This window comes from Neofelis nebulosa, chromosome 3, assembly GCF_028018385.1.
Source record: "Neofelis nebulosa isolate mNeoNeb1 chromosome 3, mNeoNeb1.pri, whole genome shotgun sequence".
Lineage (NCBI taxonomy): Eukaryota > Metazoa > Chordata > Mammalia > Carnivora > Felidae > Neofelis > Neofelis nebulosa.
This window is the reverse complement of record NC_080784.1, coordinates 65,902,982-65,921,554: the sequence shown is the minus strand read 5'-3', so window position 1 is coordinate 65,921,554 and position 18,573 is coordinate 65,902,982. Positions and strand designations below refer to the sequence as shown.

Below are 18,573 nucleotides of genomic sequence, written 5' to 3'. Positions count from 1 at the left end.
TATCATAAGGCCTGATTTTCTAAATACCTACATTGAAAACCCTTTATCTCTTGGATTAGATGTTGAGCTCAGTGCTTTACACATTGATTTTAATAAATGTGAACTATTATTATTGTTGTTGTTACTTGTCCACTTAGGACAAAAAGCAAGTCCATGGCCCAGCTGACATAAGAAAAGTGCTCTTTTACATAGTGTATGCTCATGTACAAAATGAGTCTGCCATTGAAGTTCACTGTAAAAAACCTGTGAGAAAGGTTTTCTTTTTTCATCAAATGAAATATTTTCAGGACCATTAAATAATTACTATTTTCACTATTTTAGCCATCTTGTTCTATTCTCAGAACAAAGACGTTTTCACAAAACTAAATCCTTCCATTAGACTCTTTCCAAACAATGTAAAATTTATTCTGCAATACATGGATTAGAGACATGCTAATTTGTTAGCTTCTTGGTGTGTGTATGTTTTGCCTGGTTTTTTAGATGGGCAGGCACATCTGATAGTAATTACTAATATTAATGTTAGTATTCTCTTTTTTCTTATTTTAACCAAAGTCATCTTGAAATAGTAGAAATGTCCAAGTTGGGGAATCAAGAAAGCACTTTATATGGAACTGTAATCATCGGGTTACCCGACAGCCTCTCATGAGCAACATATGTTCCAAGACGTAAGAAGCTATGTTCTTTTCACTTACCTCAGAACAAGTACAAAAGATAAGTCTGCTGACTAAATAAATAAAATACTAGTTTATTGCAGTTTGGTCAGCAAAATCTTTCCTTCTGGTTGACCGAAAGCCTATCGTAAGCCAAAAAGTAATTAATTGTTCTACTTTCATTTTTAAAGGTAAAAACAAAAATTTACTAAGTTTGAGATTTTCAGTATGTTGTGAGGGGAAGTACGGTGTATGTGGGTTTTAGGTCCAGTGGATGTACAGTTCCCAGCATTCATCTTTTCCTTGGCGGCAGCAAGAAAAACACATTCTAATAATTTTTGCGTTTTCTCACTTCAGTACAAAGAGGAGATGAAAATGATGCAAGTGGTTGCTGAATTTCATCTTCAGTTGGTGCTATTTATATGTCACTATTCCTTCATAAAGCTTTGATTGTAAGTTTCAATGATATGAGAATCAAATGAGGGAATACATGATATATCTCTGCAGTAATTAGTGAGATAGAGATTTGACAATTACCCAGTTAATCTGATCAACAAAGACAGCCAAATTGGGTAGTTTAAGTCTCAAAGTGGATTTATTTGGCCTAGTCAATCCAAATTGACTATGCGCATTAATTACATTAACAACACAGCTGCCAACATTCTCCTCGCTGTAGGATACATGGAAAGAACTCAAAAATAGGGGGTGATGAAGGACGCTGAAAGGAAACAAATGATAGTAAGTAACCAAATAAAATGTAGCTGAGAGAAGCAAAGAAACTCACAAGAAACAAAAACAAAACCAAAAATAAACAACCCGCTGCCCACCCGCCCAGGATTTAATTATAACCTGAAAAAAAGAGAAAACGAACCAAGGCCATAAAAATTTTTAAAACGACAACTAATATCTAATAATATAAAAAAATAACAGAAAAGGAGAGAAGCAGTGAGAGGAGACTCTGGTGTAATCTTGTGGAAAATATATCGACATGTCTTTTGTGTAAATAGGTTAAAGATGATCAAAAACTCTGACTTTTTTGGCTTTCAGTGATTTAAACAATACTCTTTTATTTCCTTGTAGTATTTGAACTAGAGTACGTCCAAGTCCTTCACTGATCAGTCTTTATAGTTGCTGGAACTAAATGCAGCTATTGTTAGGAGAGGGGAAATCTGCAAAATTATTTCCTAAAATAAAATCATAGGTGAAAAATTCAAGGGTGCAACCATCACACTACCACGTTAGATGCTACAAACTTAAAACATTTTGTATGGTTTGTTGATATTAAAGATACTCAAAGGAAAGAAACACCCATTTGGCCTCAGTTCAATTTTTCTTGTGTTAAGTTTTGAGTTGAGGAAATTCAGTGGGAGAAAGTTATGATAGTTTAGAGTATCAGCAGATAGCATTCATTTTTCTTGCTTATAGCATCTTCTATCCCCAGCCCCCAACATTCCACAAAACTATTATTTCATGGCTATTTAGACCTTAAATACATGCTTTTATTTCATCAGAGAATCATTACAATGAAATATATGAGTATCTGCAAAAATGAGAATTAAATTGAATGGAATCATCCTCATTTAAAATAGATATTTTCCATTGGAAAAGAAAGTACAACTGTAAGTTGTAAGTACAACTGCTTTTTTGTTTCTGCTCTGTATAACAGATGATCAGTGGGGAGAGATGATTCCCACCCCTGGCACCACAAAACCACATGTTATTCATTCCCTTTCTGGATTATTGTGGGAACCAAATACTGGCCCACTTTTGTTTTATGATCTGGCCTGGAAAAACAACTTCCAGCATTACTACAGTATCTCAATCACAGCAATTACTGCTGTGTCATTAATTCCCGGGGCTCATTCATGATCAATAGTTCTTGATCTTCAGTAGTTCTTATTATGTGAATATTTCCTTAAGTCAAGCAAAGGGGAATGAATGGCAGGCATTGGGATTTAAGAACGTGCAAATTGACAATTTAAATAGTATCACATATTTTCCAGATTGAGATTAGTTTTCTAGTTGTTTTGAAAACATCTAGGTACCATTCACTTATTTCTTTCCACAGAGGAGTTCAACATATTTTCAAGAGCAACAACATCTGTCTGATAGAACTTTCTGTGATGATGAAAACATTCTGCATCAATGTTTTTCAATATGTTAAGCACTAATCACATGGAACTATTGAGCACTTGAATGTGGCCAGCGCAACTGAAGAAATTGTTTTTAAATTTTATATAATTGCAACTAATTTAAATTCAGATAGACACAGAGCTGGGAAGAGTGGAGGAGTGAGGCACTTGCCGCGGGCACATAACATAAAAGTGCACGAAAAAATTCAGCAACCACTAGAAGAAAATTTTTAAAGCAATATTTTTTAAAAATCATAATTAATGCAAAAAAACCCACGATGAACAAATATCAAAACTGTAAATAAATGAAAAATCAGTATTACAGATTTTTTTCCTTTGCTTCTGGCTGCATATAGCCTGACACAGCACTGATCCTGTTTTTATTTAAAATTTTGTTATTTTAGTTATCATAGAGTTTTTGCAGGACATTTGATTCTTAAAGTATTGCATTAAAATTTACCTTGATTACTGGATTTCTTGGTATCCCCTTAAAGTTTGTGTCTGGGCCTAATGCTTCACTTACTTCACCCTGGTCCTAACCTTATATGAGAGGCAAACCCAAAATGGAAGGTACCTGAGGCAATCAAGTTGCTATCAAGTGGCTGGATGGTCTTCTTGATAAATGCTACTAAACTGGTGGGGGCTCAACATCAGTCTCTGTTTCTGACAGGTTAAGCATTCATTCAGTGGTGGAGTGATCATTCACCCTTGGTGAGAAAGAGATCATGGCATTGTTGTCCAAATATAGCCTCCTTCTCTGACAACATGACTATTCCATTTATGGGCCCTGGCACAGGAATGGGGGAGCTTAGGACACAGGCTGGCTGAAATCCACTTGGTAAGACATCCTTTTTACCTTGTTATTAAGTGCCTCTTCTGCAATAGATGCCCCTTGGTCTGTATTAAAGTGTGGTTTTAAAAAATGTTTGGGTGCCTGGGTGGCTCAGTCGGTTAAGCATGTGGCTCTTGGTTTTGGCTCAGGTCATGATCTCACTGTTGGTGAGTTTGAGCCCCGTGTCAGGCTCTGCGTTGCCAGCACGGAGCCTTCTTGGGATTCTCTCTCTCTCTCTCTCTCTCTCTCTCTCTCTCTCTGTCTCTCTGCCATACCCCCTGCCCTCTCTTTCTCAAATTAACATAATAAAAAATAAAAAAATGCTCATGTGTTATGTATACAGGGTGAAAGGTCACCACTTGACTTAGAATAAAATCTATGAAGAGGGAGGTGGCTGGTGAATGATCTGAAAACATTCAAAGAAGCTGAGAGAGGATGGGTGGTATTAAGTTTTAGGGTGGGACCAATTGTATCTACTGCAAACACTTATACATTCTGTTCTATCTTATGTGTACTGGTAACAAGTTCAAGTACTGGCCTTGTTCAAAGATCACCGTTCTATATATCCACACATTCCAAGTTAAGAGAATATATTTTAAAGCTAAAAAAGCAAAACAGGCTGTATTCATTCATTCAACACATGTATGCTGAATGTATACTATTTATCAGTCACTTTTACTAGGTGCTGAAGAAGCAAAACTGAACAAAGGAATAAAGTTCTTGTTCTCTTAGAGCTTAAATAAGACAAATAAGAAAATATATAAAATTACAGATCACAATAAAAACCTTAAAAATAGGCAGAGGCAAACCATAAGAGACTCTTAAACACAGAGAACAAACTGAAGGTTGCTGGAGGGGTGTTGGGTAGGGGGATGGGCTAAATGGATGATGGGTGTTAAGGAGGACACTTGTTGGGATGAGCCCTGGGTGTTATATGTAAGTGATGAATCACTAAATTCTACTCCTGAAACCCTTAATACACTGTATGCTAACTAACTTGGATTTAAATAAAATTTTTAAAAAATGCAGCGGGAAAGGAGATAGGTGCTCACTGATAAGATGGTATCTGAGTAGAAATTAAAAAAAAATGAAGGAAGCCAATCTTGCAGATATCCAAGGAATGAGCATTCTGAATAGCACGAGCAAGGAGGGCAAATGCTCTGTAGCAAAAGCTTTTGTTTGAGGAACAGCAAAGAGGTCAGTGTGTCTGGGGCTGAGTGACTAGGAGGGAGTCCGATAAGAAATACAATTAGAGAGATAGTGCAGGGCCAGATTAGGGTTTCTTGGCCAATGTAAGGATTTATGTTTTACTCTGAGTGATACAGGAAACCATCAGAGGGTTTAAACAGGAGCAAGACACTATCTGATTTATATTTGAAAAGAATCATTTTGGCTGTTGTGTGAAAAATAGACCTGAAAGGATAGAAGGGTGATTGTTCCCATCATGTCACCATTTAATTTCTCAGGCTAGTTCTTGAAATGGAAACCCAGTGGGTCAGGCAAATAACAGTAGACAATGGCAAATGTAGCCGGGCAGCGGCCATAATTGCAGTTACTGTGCTTTATGCACTATCATTATTAGAGCGGATCAGCACGATGTGGTATGAAGGCTGGGCATGTACTATGAAACTATTGTCCTAATGACATGTTCTCTTTAATATTCATCATAAATGAATCAAAGCTGGATCAAAGGCAGCTCGCATTCACCTGGCATGGACATCAGTACACATTCCTGATCCTGCCTCAGGGATTTGTCACAACGTAGATTGGAGGTGACCTTGACTGACAACTGTCAAACACGAGATTAATTTATTGTATGATGATACCATGTTAATCAGATCTAAGGAGCAGGAAAGGCCAGTGATCTGAATGCCTCATTAAGTTATGTGTGTTCTAGAGCACAGGAGAAAAATCCCACATTCAGGAGCTGGCTTAATCAGTGAAAATTTGGGGGGATCTGGTGTGTTGTGCTTGTCAACACAGTCCCTTCAGAGTGAAGGACAAATTTTGCATTTTAGCACACTGTTAAGAAAGACGCAGAGTGGGGCGCCTGGGTGGCGCAGTCGGTTAAGCGTCCGACTTCAGCCAGGTCACGATCTCGCGGTCCGTGAGTTCGAGCCCCGCGTCAGGCTCTGGGCTGATGGCTCAGAGCCTGGAGCCTGTTTCCGATTCTGTGTCTCCCTCTCTCTCTGCCCCTCCCCCGTTCATGCTATGTCTCTCTCTGTCCCAAAAATAAATAAAAAACGTTGAAAAAAAAAAATTAAAAAAAAAAAAAAAAGAAAGACGCAGAGTGATTGACAGGATCCTGGGTTTTAGAGGTGGCAAGAACCACACTTTGGAATAATGCTTAAATCCTTTGTCAGATGACTCAGAAGGCTACCAGTTTTGAGTAGGGTCAAGAATAAGAGAAGTTTTTGCAGTAGTTTTGCTTCAGTATAAGTAACCTTCATGCCAGAGTTGTACTAAGTGGCAAATCCCATAGTATTAGAGGCACCATGGTAAATAAGAATGCAGTGCAGATTCTCTGTCAAGCTCTGAATGGAGAAATCCTGTGAAAACCCTAGTATTCCAGATCAAGGCCATACTATTGGAGTGGAGTTCTCTTCATAGAAAGCAGCTCCTGGCATGCCACTTGGCTCTAGAAAGACCAAAGGTCTTACCATGGACATCAGTTGACCACATGACTGAAGCTCTCCCTCATGAACTTGGTAACACAAATTATGTTGTCTGGTAGGCAGAGCAACAATTCACTGAAAAATTGCATTTGTCCATTATAAGGAGGTAGGGTTGCTGCTATATAATGAGGAAGCACGACATATTTTAAAACTTGGGGGATCCACTGCAGCATTTTGTTTGTTTGCTTGTTTAACCATGCCCAGGATTAACTTCAAACGGTTGATTACAGAAAAGACAGCCTGTTATGGGCATGGTAATAAATACTGGAGGTCAGAGACACTTCACCAGTAAGCTATCTAGCCTAACAGAACTGATCATCCAGAATGAGGGATATTTGGAATGAGTCGTAGGAGATGATGATGAATCATTTATGGCTTTGGCAATTGTATAGCACGAGCTTGTTCTACTAATCCATGTCTTGTATTTTTTTTCCTCAGAAATTATGACCGGTCATCTTTTATTAGTATCCATGACAGGATAGAATGAGTTCATATGGATCTGAGTGGTTCAACTGATGGGCCATAGCAGATGCTGCCAGTGTTCCACCAAAATCCAGTCTGGCCTCTTTCTTTGTTTCAGTACATGGATCCTTAAGCTTCTGGGCAATTTTGTGTCCAAGATCCTGTAACTGTGATTCCCTTTGAAGAACTGCCCTTGGCTTCTTAGACAGCTTTACCTGTATGTAAAGACAGTCAAAGTACCTGGAAGTTTTCCCCTCTCTGGGAGACCTTGAGGTCATGAATGGCTGGTAGGTGAGGATGAAAGCCCTGTTTTCATGCTTCAAGTGGGAACAACTTCCAGTTCCTTTTATACTGCAGATCCCCCTTGCAGGATCAGGGGAACTTTTCTTGACTTCCTCCTCTTCCCTGTCCTGCTCCTCCCACTCCTTTGGTGGCTTCTCCTGAGCTTCTGTGGTTTCTCCATAGTAAATAATTGCAAAAAAAATTTCATTTTATGACCTATTTATGGGCAATCTGACCTAAAACAGATTCCTATTATACACTGGTATAGAAAATGTAAGTGGGATATTTTAGTCTGGAATTCACAGTAAAAATCTGGGCTAGAAATATCTATTTAAGAGTTGTTGGCATACTGTATATAGTCATGAGGCTAGATGAGATCACCTAAGGAGTGAGTGCATATAAAGAAAAAGCCTCAGAATATAAGGTTTCAGGCTTTCTTACTCTTTCACTACTACCTTTACCAATTTAACTAAATTTACATTCATTTCCTCAGCTTTGGTCTCAGAACAGACCCTGACTCAGGCTCTATGACAGTTCTCAAATTAGTCTACCTCATTTCTAGTTGTTTCCTAATTATACATCCCATTTTACCTATCAAACCTGCCCTCTAAAGGTATGTAGTCTGAGGCTATGAATGATTTATAGGTCCCCTGTACAAGCAAACCAAGATGGATCTCTCAATAAGTCAGAACATTAAACACCTGTTCAGAGATGCAAATGCTTGGCTCAGGTTCAGCTGAAAGAATTCCCAATACATTTTCCATTTAGGGAACACTTCCACCTTGACCTTGTTGGAAAATAAGTTATAATATTAAAGGCATATCTGGCAAAAATGGAGAGCTAAAGATTTACACAGTAAAATCAAAGTATGTATTTGATCAAAAGAAAGTATTTATTTAAAATGCTATTGCTTCTATAATGTATTGTGCACAGTATATCCTTAAAAAATGTTTGTTGAATAAATTGTATTGACTATACCATGCATCTTCATTTATGGAAGAATAAAGTAGGTATGTGAATAAGAGAAGAGAAAGCTTTAGAAATATTATTTTAAACACTATATACCATCTTTCCTTAACATTATACATGATATTTCTAGGTAAAGACTAACAGAACAATTTCGATGAACCTTTGTCAAGTAAATGAAGTCTAGGGGATATAACAGGAAATAATGGAAACACCAAAATATTTTGTTAAGATGGTGGCTTTTGAGTTTCTTTTCATAAGTAGATTACATTTTGTGAGCTGCTTCCCACATAGACCAAAAGGCCTGAAGTATTTCACTTAAACGAAAATTCGAGATGTTGATTTGAATTGAAAGTACAGGCTTTCTTTCCTTTTGACAGTTTGCTTTTGAAATATTTTTCTTGTGAAATACATAATATGCTGTTGCTAGTTGAATATAATGATTTCTCAGCCTAGAAGAAATAAAAGAAAGGCCAAATTTGGCTAATTTTACATCTTGAGGAACCTATTTATGAGCCATATGTGGGTTAAAAAGCAGCAACCAGCATTAATATCAAGAGCAGCTTTTCAAAAAACAAACAAAAACAAGTAATGGATAAGTAAATGTTGTTTTGTTCACACTGAAGATATTCTGACAATCTCACATACATTGTTTTAAACCCATATAGCTTCTCTGTAGCTTTTGCATCCATTTTAACTTGTTCAACACATACAAATCCTATTAGAATAGGAAAAAAAAAAAAAGAGAATCACAGGTCTGTCTTCTATGTCCTAAAACAAACTAGAAATATAAACTAAGAAAAAAATTAAAAGGTGGAATGGCCAGAAAACTCAAAGTATAACACTCAAAGTATAACTGCAATTAAATAATATGGGGTAAAAAGATTCAGAGATAAAACTAGGAGAAAATTTTTAATGTTTATTAACAATTCAACTTTTGTTATTTATCCCACACTTGTATATTTCATATTCACAACTGTGAGATCATGTTTATACAATCCTGAACAGCAAAAATAATAATGTTCATTTTCAGACATATTTACTGAAAAAAAGTCTCAAGGACCTTGATGGGTTCTAAATCCATCCCTATGTTTCCAAGATAGATGACACTTGTCTGTTTTGACTAAAGAGAACGTATCCTATTATTCAGAGTTCCATCTCAAAGGTCCTTAAAACCATTTATGTATCTTTCTCCTTGTAATTTATTTTTTTTTGTCTTCCATTCCTCATACTTATATCCATTTAAGCCTACTTTCTTGGTAGTTGATCAAGTCACACCCATTCCTCGAGGCCCTGTTTGTATACCACTCTTCCAAGAAACCATCTCTGATGCTATCCTGTCCTCATCACGTGGAAGTGATCATTCTCTCAACTCCCACAGCCTTCTGTCTATATTTTTTGGCTAGCACAGGAGGGGTTCCCATGACCACACCCAGTTCCAGTGACTTTCTAGGCAGCTCGCAGGACTAAATTATGGTCATAATCATGGCTATGTTTATTACAGTGAAAGGATACAAAGCACAGTCACCAAAAGGAAAAGGCATAGAGGGTAAAGTTCAGAGGAAATCAGGAGCAAACTTCCAAATTTATTCCCAGTGGAGTCAAGCAGGCTGCAATTAAATCCTACAGCAATAAGTTGTGACAACAGATGTGAAGAGCTATCTACCAGGGAATTCATTAGAAACTCAGTGCACAAAGTTTTCACTGGGGGCTGGTCACATCGGTACCTATTGCCTAGCATGTACCCAAATTCCAGACTTCCTAAGGAAGGCAAGTATTTTGGATAAGCCATATTTTTTTTTCACACTTCAGGCACTGTGAACTATTTTTATAATTTAGGGTGGTACGCCATTCCTGAAATCCAAGTTCCCAGATGCCAGCCAAGGGCCAACCTTACCAACAGGCCTTTTGGAGATAAGAGTCTCAGGCCTGCTCTTTATCTTTTCTGCACAGGGAGTTATCAGTTCTACTTAATTAATTTATATATGTGTATATCTCACATATATATGGGATCTCGACTCCTTCACTGTAAGCTCACTGAGTACATGGAAGTCCTCATTTCCAGTACAGAATATGATTATTGATGGGTGACATTCCACAAATATTGATGATTAGAAAGTTCTGCTGGTTCAGTAAAGCATTGTAAGAAATGGGCAGGAAAGCAGACTCCGTAGTGTGGTGGACAGTCCTGCCAACCCACTGCGGATAGACTCGTCTGTAGTATCTGCAATTGTCCTTATCAAAGGATTGGGGATGACACGAACTTGATAAAAATTAAGAAAGATGCTCATTATGAGTAATATTGCCACTGACATAAGATAATTTATTATTGTTAAATATACACATATATAGGTATAAATATGTAACTTTTTTTAGGAAACAGAAATATGCAGTATTTTTTTCAATAAAATGATGTCAGATCATTATTTACCTATATCATAACATCGTAATTTTTTTTACTGTTTATTTTGAGAGAGAGACAGAGTGTGAGCGGGGAAGAGGCAGAAAGAGGGAGACACAGAATCCAAAGAAGGTTCCAGGTTCTGAGCCGTGAGCACAGAGCCTGATGTAGGGCTCGAACTCACTAACCGTGAGATCATGACCCGAGCTGAAGTTGGATGCTTAACGGACTGAACCACCCAGGCACCTGACTGACTTAATTTTTACCAGCCTATTATTTATTCTTATTCCACTCAGAACACAATGCATATATTAGAACCTATGCCCCAAATTCACTTACTTACCAGAAGATTTATGAAGCACTTATTTGGTGCTCTCACTGTGATATAAATATTAAGAGTTCCATAATAAGTATAGCTAATACTTGCCATAGTGCCAGTCACTGTTCTAAGCACTACTCCAAGAGGTAGATACTATAATATATTCTCCTTTCACAGGTTAAGTTATTAAGAAAGTTAAATAACCCTCCTAAACAGTTTCTTTGGAATCCATGCTCTTAATTAGTCTGTAATCACACCCTTCAAACACTTATAGTCTTTTTTTCTACATAAAAATAATTTTGACAAAATGAGAGAAAAAGCACCCTTGTTCTGCTTTAATGTTTTTTCCCCACCACTTTAAAAGTTAAAGGACTCGGTGTACCCAGGTGGCTCAGTCGGTTCAGCGTTCAACTCTTGATCTCTGCTCAGGTCATGATCTTACAGTTCATGAGATCGAGCCCCACATGGGGCTCTGCACTGAAGGTGTGGAGCCTGCTTGGGATTCTCTGTCTTGCTCTTTCTGACCCTCCCCTGCTCTCTCTCTCTCATTCTCTCTCTCAAAAATAAAATAAATAAACATTTAAAAATGTTAATGGACTCAAATATTGCTAGATTTTGCCACTTCACAGTTGGTAAGTTATATGGTCCTAATGAAAAGTTTATCACTTAGTAATTCATGAAAAAGTAGTGAGAACTCAACAATGTATTTAGCATTTATGACTGTCATTCTGAATGTGAATAAAAGGAAAGTCATTTTGGCTTAAATAAAATAAACATGCACACAGAAATCTTTTTATCTCTGCAGGTGTCTGATAGTTGAATTTCTGCTATTGCACAATTAGACTATTTAAGAAGAGAGCTTTTCATTTCCCTCTGCATATTATGCATTTTTGTCATTAATTGTCTCCCACATAGGGATGCAATTAATCTATACCAGAGCCTGGAAGAACTCCTAGAAGGGAAACTACACTCCAGATTTTTTTATTTCTCAAAGAATAAGTTAAAAGTTTAAAAGTTATAAATAAACTGCATTATGTCAAACTCAAACAGCAGCTTGGCAATGCAATATAATTGTACCCCTGGATCATGAAACAATATCTGGTGTGATAAAGGAGTTGTCAGTATGTTTACAAGTTTCTAGGTCAACATGAACATTCAAGTTTAGAAAGATGACAATGTTCTGCAGTTGCAGGCGAGGCCCTTCATGATGTGACTAAGATGAAAGACATTTGAAAGGTATGTTTTTAATTTACAGTTACTTAAGGAAACCTTCAAATGACTGATACCATCACCTTCATGTCACTGAGGAGGCAGCTGTATCTCAGGGAGGTTAAGTGAATGTCTCACGGTCACATAAGAAGTGACAGCACAGCAACTTACACTCTGATCCTCTTTCTCCAGAATTAGTACTATCCCACATCGCCCCTCAAAAATCTATGAAGGTCCCCAGATTTGGATGTAATTATAAATGTTCAGTCCCATGTATTGAGATACAATTTTTATGGGTCTCTTGTATCTCTGCATGTCTTGTAAGCAGAATTATTCATAGCTTTAGTGCTCGACTATCTTTGTAAGGATGTTTGCATAATGGCTAAGATTGGAACATAGAGATTTTGTCTCACAGAGCAATGGACAGGCATACTTACTATCTATTAAAAATGAGAGTTTCCAGGGGCGCCTGGGTGGCTCAGTCGGTTAAGCGGCCGACTTCGGCTCAGGTCATGATCTCGCGGTCCGTGAGTTCGAGCCCCGCGTCGGGCTCTGTGCTGACAGCTCAGAGCCTGGATCCTGTCTCAGATTCTGTGTCTCCCTCTCTCTGACCCTCCCCCGTTCATGCTCTGTCTCTCTCTGTCTCAAAAATAAACAAATGTTAAAAAAAAAAAAATGAGAGTTTCCTAAGTGTAGGGTTGCATTCCTATAACCAATGCAGTGTGTTTGCAAGTGTCACCAGACCATCTCGGCATTATCTCCTAAGAACTGGCCTCAGGAAACCAGCTTAAGAAAGTGCTGATACTCGGCTACTGCTATTTTTCCAATGAGTAATAAAATTCTTTGTTTCTGAAAACAAAACACTTCCCTAAAGTGGATGTGGATCTATGTTCTATAGTGCCTATAGTTGACAACTATTTGGGGGCTCCTCTGAAGGAAAAGAATATAAAATTACATATGCAAAATTAAGTTCAGGGCCATAGAGGGTGCCGGCAAGTGAGTGGCCCTGCAGACCAAACTCTATTCATGGTAAATCTATCTTTGTCTGAACTACGTTTTTGGAAGACATAATTTTCCAATTTGATAAATGGCTCTAAATGACTTCTCACTCCCCCAAACACAGAGTCTATACATTGCATTGTGTCTCATTTTAGAAAATAGCCCTTAATTTTGTTTTCTAGGCAAAATAAAAATCTAGAGTATCTCTGCCGTGCCATAATTTTTTTTTTTTTTTTGACATTCTGGTGTTTTGCTTAGAATTAAGACAGTTTAGGGAGTATTTTGTTTTTTCATCCATTGACTCTATAAAACAAATATGACCAAACTAATGCCTTAAAGTAAGTCATTTCTAAAACCTGTCCTGGTTAAATACCAGTATGGTTGAGCCTAAACTTGTAGAAAAACTGAATTAACGGAAACTGTACCATGAATGTTGATACAATTTCAAGTTGGGTATGTGACAGCTCTGTGATGCTTGAAATGAGAGGAAAAAAATACTTTTTATGACACTCCAAAAGTATCAAGTTATCTTTTGCATATAGTACTGAAAAGGAAAAATAACTCATTTTGTTGAAATGAAACTAAATGTGTGTGTGAACAAACAAACAAACAAACAAAATGTTTGTTGTGTGAAATCATGAAATCGTGCCCCTCATCACAGCGAAAGCTTAAAAGAGTCAAAACCATTAACAAGTCATATTTGTGTACTGCTCACAGATAACAATTCTAGGTTAAACATTATAAAATATTTACTGAAACTCATAAAACATGAAAGTCAATAAACAAACAAATAAATATGGTTTACTTACTTTTGAAATATTACTTGATCGACTTGCAGATCGCCCTGGGGATTTGTCATTCTGAAAAATAAAATTACAGACATTGATTAAGAATTTAGCAATAGGCTTTACTGTGGAAAAAAGAAAGCCCAGCACAGACCAACGTCTAAGTGTTCTCTATATTGTTCTGACTGATAAATATACAAATTGCTTACACACAATGGTTTTTGTCTTACCAAATTTTATTTCTTTAGTACAGATCAGTGTCCTTGTGAAAATGTTTCAATTAGCATCACATTCTAGGAGTATTTATGTCCAGGAAATGCTTATTTCTCTAGAAAAAATGTATGCAGTTCCTTTGAAATAAATTAGAAAATGGATATATATTCCATTATTTCCTCTTTCATTTTTGCTACCAGGACATTCTAAGTAAATTCTGTTTCTAATGTCAGTAAATATTGCACACCAGGTACATGGTGCATACATCTAACCCCTGTTATTTTAAAATACATCTTTATTCATCTTTTCTGTCATTTTACTTTTGTTCTATTTTTTTTTAAGTTTATTTATTTTTGGGAGAGAGAGTGTGCATGCAAGCTGGGGAAGGACTTAGAGAGTGGGGGACAGAGGATTGAAGCAGTCTCTGTGCTGACAGCAGAGAGTCCAATGTGGGGCTTAAACCCATGAACCATGGATCATGACCTGGGCTGAAGTCAGATGCTTAACCCACTGAGCCACCCAGATTGCCCTCTGTTATTTCACTTTTAAAATGTAAAAATTTAGAGGGGACTGGGTGGCTCAGTTGGATAAGCGTCTGACTTCAGCTTAGGTCATGATCTCCCAGTTCATGAGCTTGAGCCCCGTGTCGGGCTCTGTGCTGACAGCTGGAAGCCTGGAGCCTGCTTTGGATTCTGTGTCTCCCTCTCTCTCTGCTCCTCCCTGGCTCACACTCTGTCTCTGTCTCTCAAAAATAAATAAATGTTAAAACAATAAAGTGTAAAAATTTAGAAGATAGTTTTAAATTTAAAAGCCTTAATTTAGTTAAAAACCTTTAAAAATTATTTTAAAATCTGAAACTTAAAAATACACTAAAAAAATTATACCCTCAGTTCTTGCCTCTTAAAGGATATCCAATTTAGTAGAAAAGCATGAGAAAAGCTTTTGAATATTTTAAGAAAACTGTACAATTTTAAGGTAGAGAGAGACCTTAGAAAGTGGAGCCCTTCTTTTGAAACCCAGAAGCATTCTTTTCCCAGCAATGGCAGTGCTCATGCTCAAGCTGGAGTCAGCCTGAGGCCTTCTGTCCAGTCCAGTCTGGTTGCTCTTTCTACTCTGCCAATTATCGGCTAGTGGATAATTGACTGACAAATCACAATGCATGGGTATTATGAATTTTGCATGTACCAAGAGATCACAGTACACCTTTCCTTCTGTAGAGAAATTGTTGGAAGAAGCTGTTCTGGAAACCAAGAGTTTGTGAAGGATCTGAATTAACACCTTAATATTCTTTTAAGAAATTTTCTGAGCATCTAGACCTGGTGCCTAAGTGGACCTGTGTAGACAACTACAGTGCGTCTTGACAGAGGTTGTTTTTGAGAACTAAGATGTTCTAACAACCTGCAGGTCTGAAATTGCCTCATGATGACTGCTAGAGACAGTTTCAGCAACACAGCGATGACAGGATAAGGCAAATGTTATTGTGGAGAAACAGTAGATGCATTTACTGCAAATTGTCACTGTGTCATGTGCATGCTTGCACATATTCCAGCTGAATAGTATTTTTTCCTTTACATGCAACATCCATCTCATACAACCACTGATGTCACTGTGGAGCGTGTTATTACAGACCAAGATGAGTCACAACGATACGATTAGTTACACCTCATAACAGCCCCGTGATCCAGCTGGAGATTAATGTATGTACTGCCAGCAGACATTTTTCCTTGATTAGCTTCCTCTGGTGATGGAGAGAGGTACTTTTCTCCTGACATCTCAACTCCTCTTCTAGATACCAGAAAACAAAACTAATCCATCTTCCCTTCTGAGTGAAATGCAGGATTCTGACACACTATTATATAGAATAGACGGAAATAAGTCACATAATATAATAGACAGGGAAGAATTTTGTGTAGTAGTTGTTTTGTTATGTTTTCCATATTTCCATGGTATGTGAAAACTAAGGAACTAGGACTGAAAGGTGCTTCAACAAGAGCCCAGAGGTACCACAGAAATTTAACACGACATCAGATAACTTAATTTTGCAAACCAAATAGGACTTTGTGGTGTTTTCAGATAAAAACAAGGAGAGTCAGATTCCCTCCACAGTTGTGAATGAGTTCAGCATAAGGTTATAATAAGCAGATAATTCCCATACTTGTCATCAGCATCCCCAAATCTAATAGGGGGGAAGCATCTTCTTGATTATTTAGTACATCAAGAGATCTTTTAACTTGAGATCCACTGGTTCTATTTTCTCCTAACACAAGATTAGGTATTGCAAGAAATAAAGGAGTTTAGGCAAAGGTTACTTTTTTTTTTTTTTTTTTTTTTTTGCCAGAGCTAAGCTCCCTGTTGTGTCCATTCCAGTTAATACAGGAGACAGAGGGCATACACGAGTGCTGTGCTGGCAGCTTTGGAGAGGGAGAGCCCTACTTGCAATTTGCCCTGTGGTAATGCACTGGTTCTGGCAAGATCACAGTTTGACAAGCCAGAACTTTCCTCACTGTAACCTGTGTCTTCACTATAACATGGAGGAGATAATAATACCCTGGGGATTGTTGGAAGAAGCAAATGAGCTCTACATGAAAACATTTTATAGTTTGCAAGGTTATACTATTTCAATTACTATTCACAGGTAGAGGAAACACCCAAAGAGCTCCCTCAAAAATCATGATGATCATTACAGTTTACTAGACTCATAATTTAAACCCAAACATCCTCGTTTCTCTGTCCTGCAATTTTGCCTCTATTGTGGATTAGATTCTGGCATACAAAATGTAAGAATGAAAAATCAAATTTTTCTCTACCCAGGTAAGGAAGTTGGGTTTGCTCTGCTTTTGAAGCAAAGCACCAGAAGCACTTTTGCTCTTGGAAAACTTCCAAAGCTATCTGTTTCATTTGCTACTAATTAATTGGGTGGATTGTCCCATTACCATTGCAATGACAAATTCTTCTTCATAGATTAGTCAAATACGGTTGTCATACCTCATTATGATCAGTTGAAAGTCTTTACCTTACATTAAATAGAAGCTGTCTTAGATTCTAATGTAACTTACTGGTAACTCAAATTATAGTGACCTTTTAGGGGACTAAAAGTTGGAACCAACAAGAGCTTCAGACAAGTCTGCAAGAAAAGTATGGGATCATCAATCAGTAATGTTGAGTAGCTATCTTAGCAGATTGGTTTTAGCAGACCATTCACAGTATGCATAGAGTTTGACTTCTAATTTCAGAAGTGCTTTTTAATATTGACAAGAAGTTTCTAAGTTTTTGTTTGATATAAATATATCTGACATTGTTAGTTTTGTTCTGTGATTATTATTAGTATAATGATTGTTTTTCAAATTTGATCTTACTAAACATGCTGGATTTTTATTACCACAAAGGAAAAATGATTACCAAATGAGAAAATCATTACTAAATTGTTTTAACACATTTTTAATGTTATAATCTGAGGAAAATTCGCAGGTCCTTGAGAATAATTACAAAATAGATGAATTTCTAGTAAGGCTTATCAAGGGAAAGAGAAAGCAGGAATAGATAAGATAAGAAAGGATAAATGACCAAAGACACAGAAAAATTAGAAAAATTGTAAAAGAAAGCTACACAAAATGTTATTGTTCCTTCAAAAGGCAATACTCTGTGTTAAAGAATATACAATATGGCTGGACATGTATGTATCTATATTCTATATATTGTACCATTGATCAGAAGAGGGCAGTAAGGAAGCTTGAAGGAGGTTGTTTTATGTGAACTTAAGGAAAAAAACAAAACAAAATAAAAAAATTCCTGCCTGAGTGAAGAAACCAGAATAAGATCCACACATTTCACTGATACAATGTTATTCTCTAGTTTTTTCCTTGGTCCCCCTCACCTCCACCCCCTACCCCTGTCCAGGCTAAAAATCAAGAATATTTGAAAGAAGAAAAAGAAATGAGGCAAATTTGAAGGTCATCTGAAGAATTCTAAGTAAAAATGGAACTATTTTTACTAAGGTAATTAAAACCTGTAATAAAAGTCTTTGAAAGCAATGCGGTTTATAAATGAAAAAAAAAAACACAGAGAAATTGTATGCAATAAAAACTTGATTAATAGATATATTTAAAAATCTCATGTCCACTAAGTGAAAAATACTGTTTTTTAATGTCTATGAAAGATGTAAAATTCATGTACCCTCAAACAGTACCTTAACAAAAAAACTTCAAATAGAGATTTATAGGGCACTTCTTTTGATATTGAACCAATAAAATTAGAAATAAAAACTTGAAATGTGACTAATAAATCTTAATCACCACTAATTAACACATTTTTAGATAATGCTTGGTTCAATGAAATAAAATTCTTTGGAAAATTATAGCCAGAAACTCTTGAAAATAATATGCTAAGACTTATAGAGAACACAGCAAAAGCTATATCCAGATAAAATTTATAACTGTAAATGCTTTCCATATTAAAAAAAACAGTAATTAAACAAAATAAAAGAACGTAGAAAAATGAAAGTAATCAATTATAAAAGCTAAAACTCATTAAATAGATATAAGTAAGAATAATACAGAAACATTTTCTTAAGGCAGGTCCCTGAGAATAATTACAAAATAGATGAATTTCTAGTAAGGCTTATCAAGGGAAAAAGAAAGCAGGAATAGAT

General features: G+C 36.7%; 1 protein-coding gene across 9 annotated transcripts in view; it reads right to left on the bottom strand.

Moving 5' to 3' along the window:
- Positions 1-18,573, bottom strand: part of MARCHF1 (membrane associated ring-CH-type finger 1) — an 899,266-nt gene that overhangs the window by 160,415 nt on the left and 720,278 nt on the right. For all 9 annotated transcript variants that reach the window (XM_058720976.1, XM_058720974.1, XM_058720983.1 and 6 more), the window contains one exon: positions 13,737-13,787. In XM_058720976.1, the coding sequence (XP_058576959.1) occupies positions 13,737-13,787 (51 nt within the window). The remainder of the gene's footprint in view (positions 1-13,736; positions 13,788-18,573) is intronic.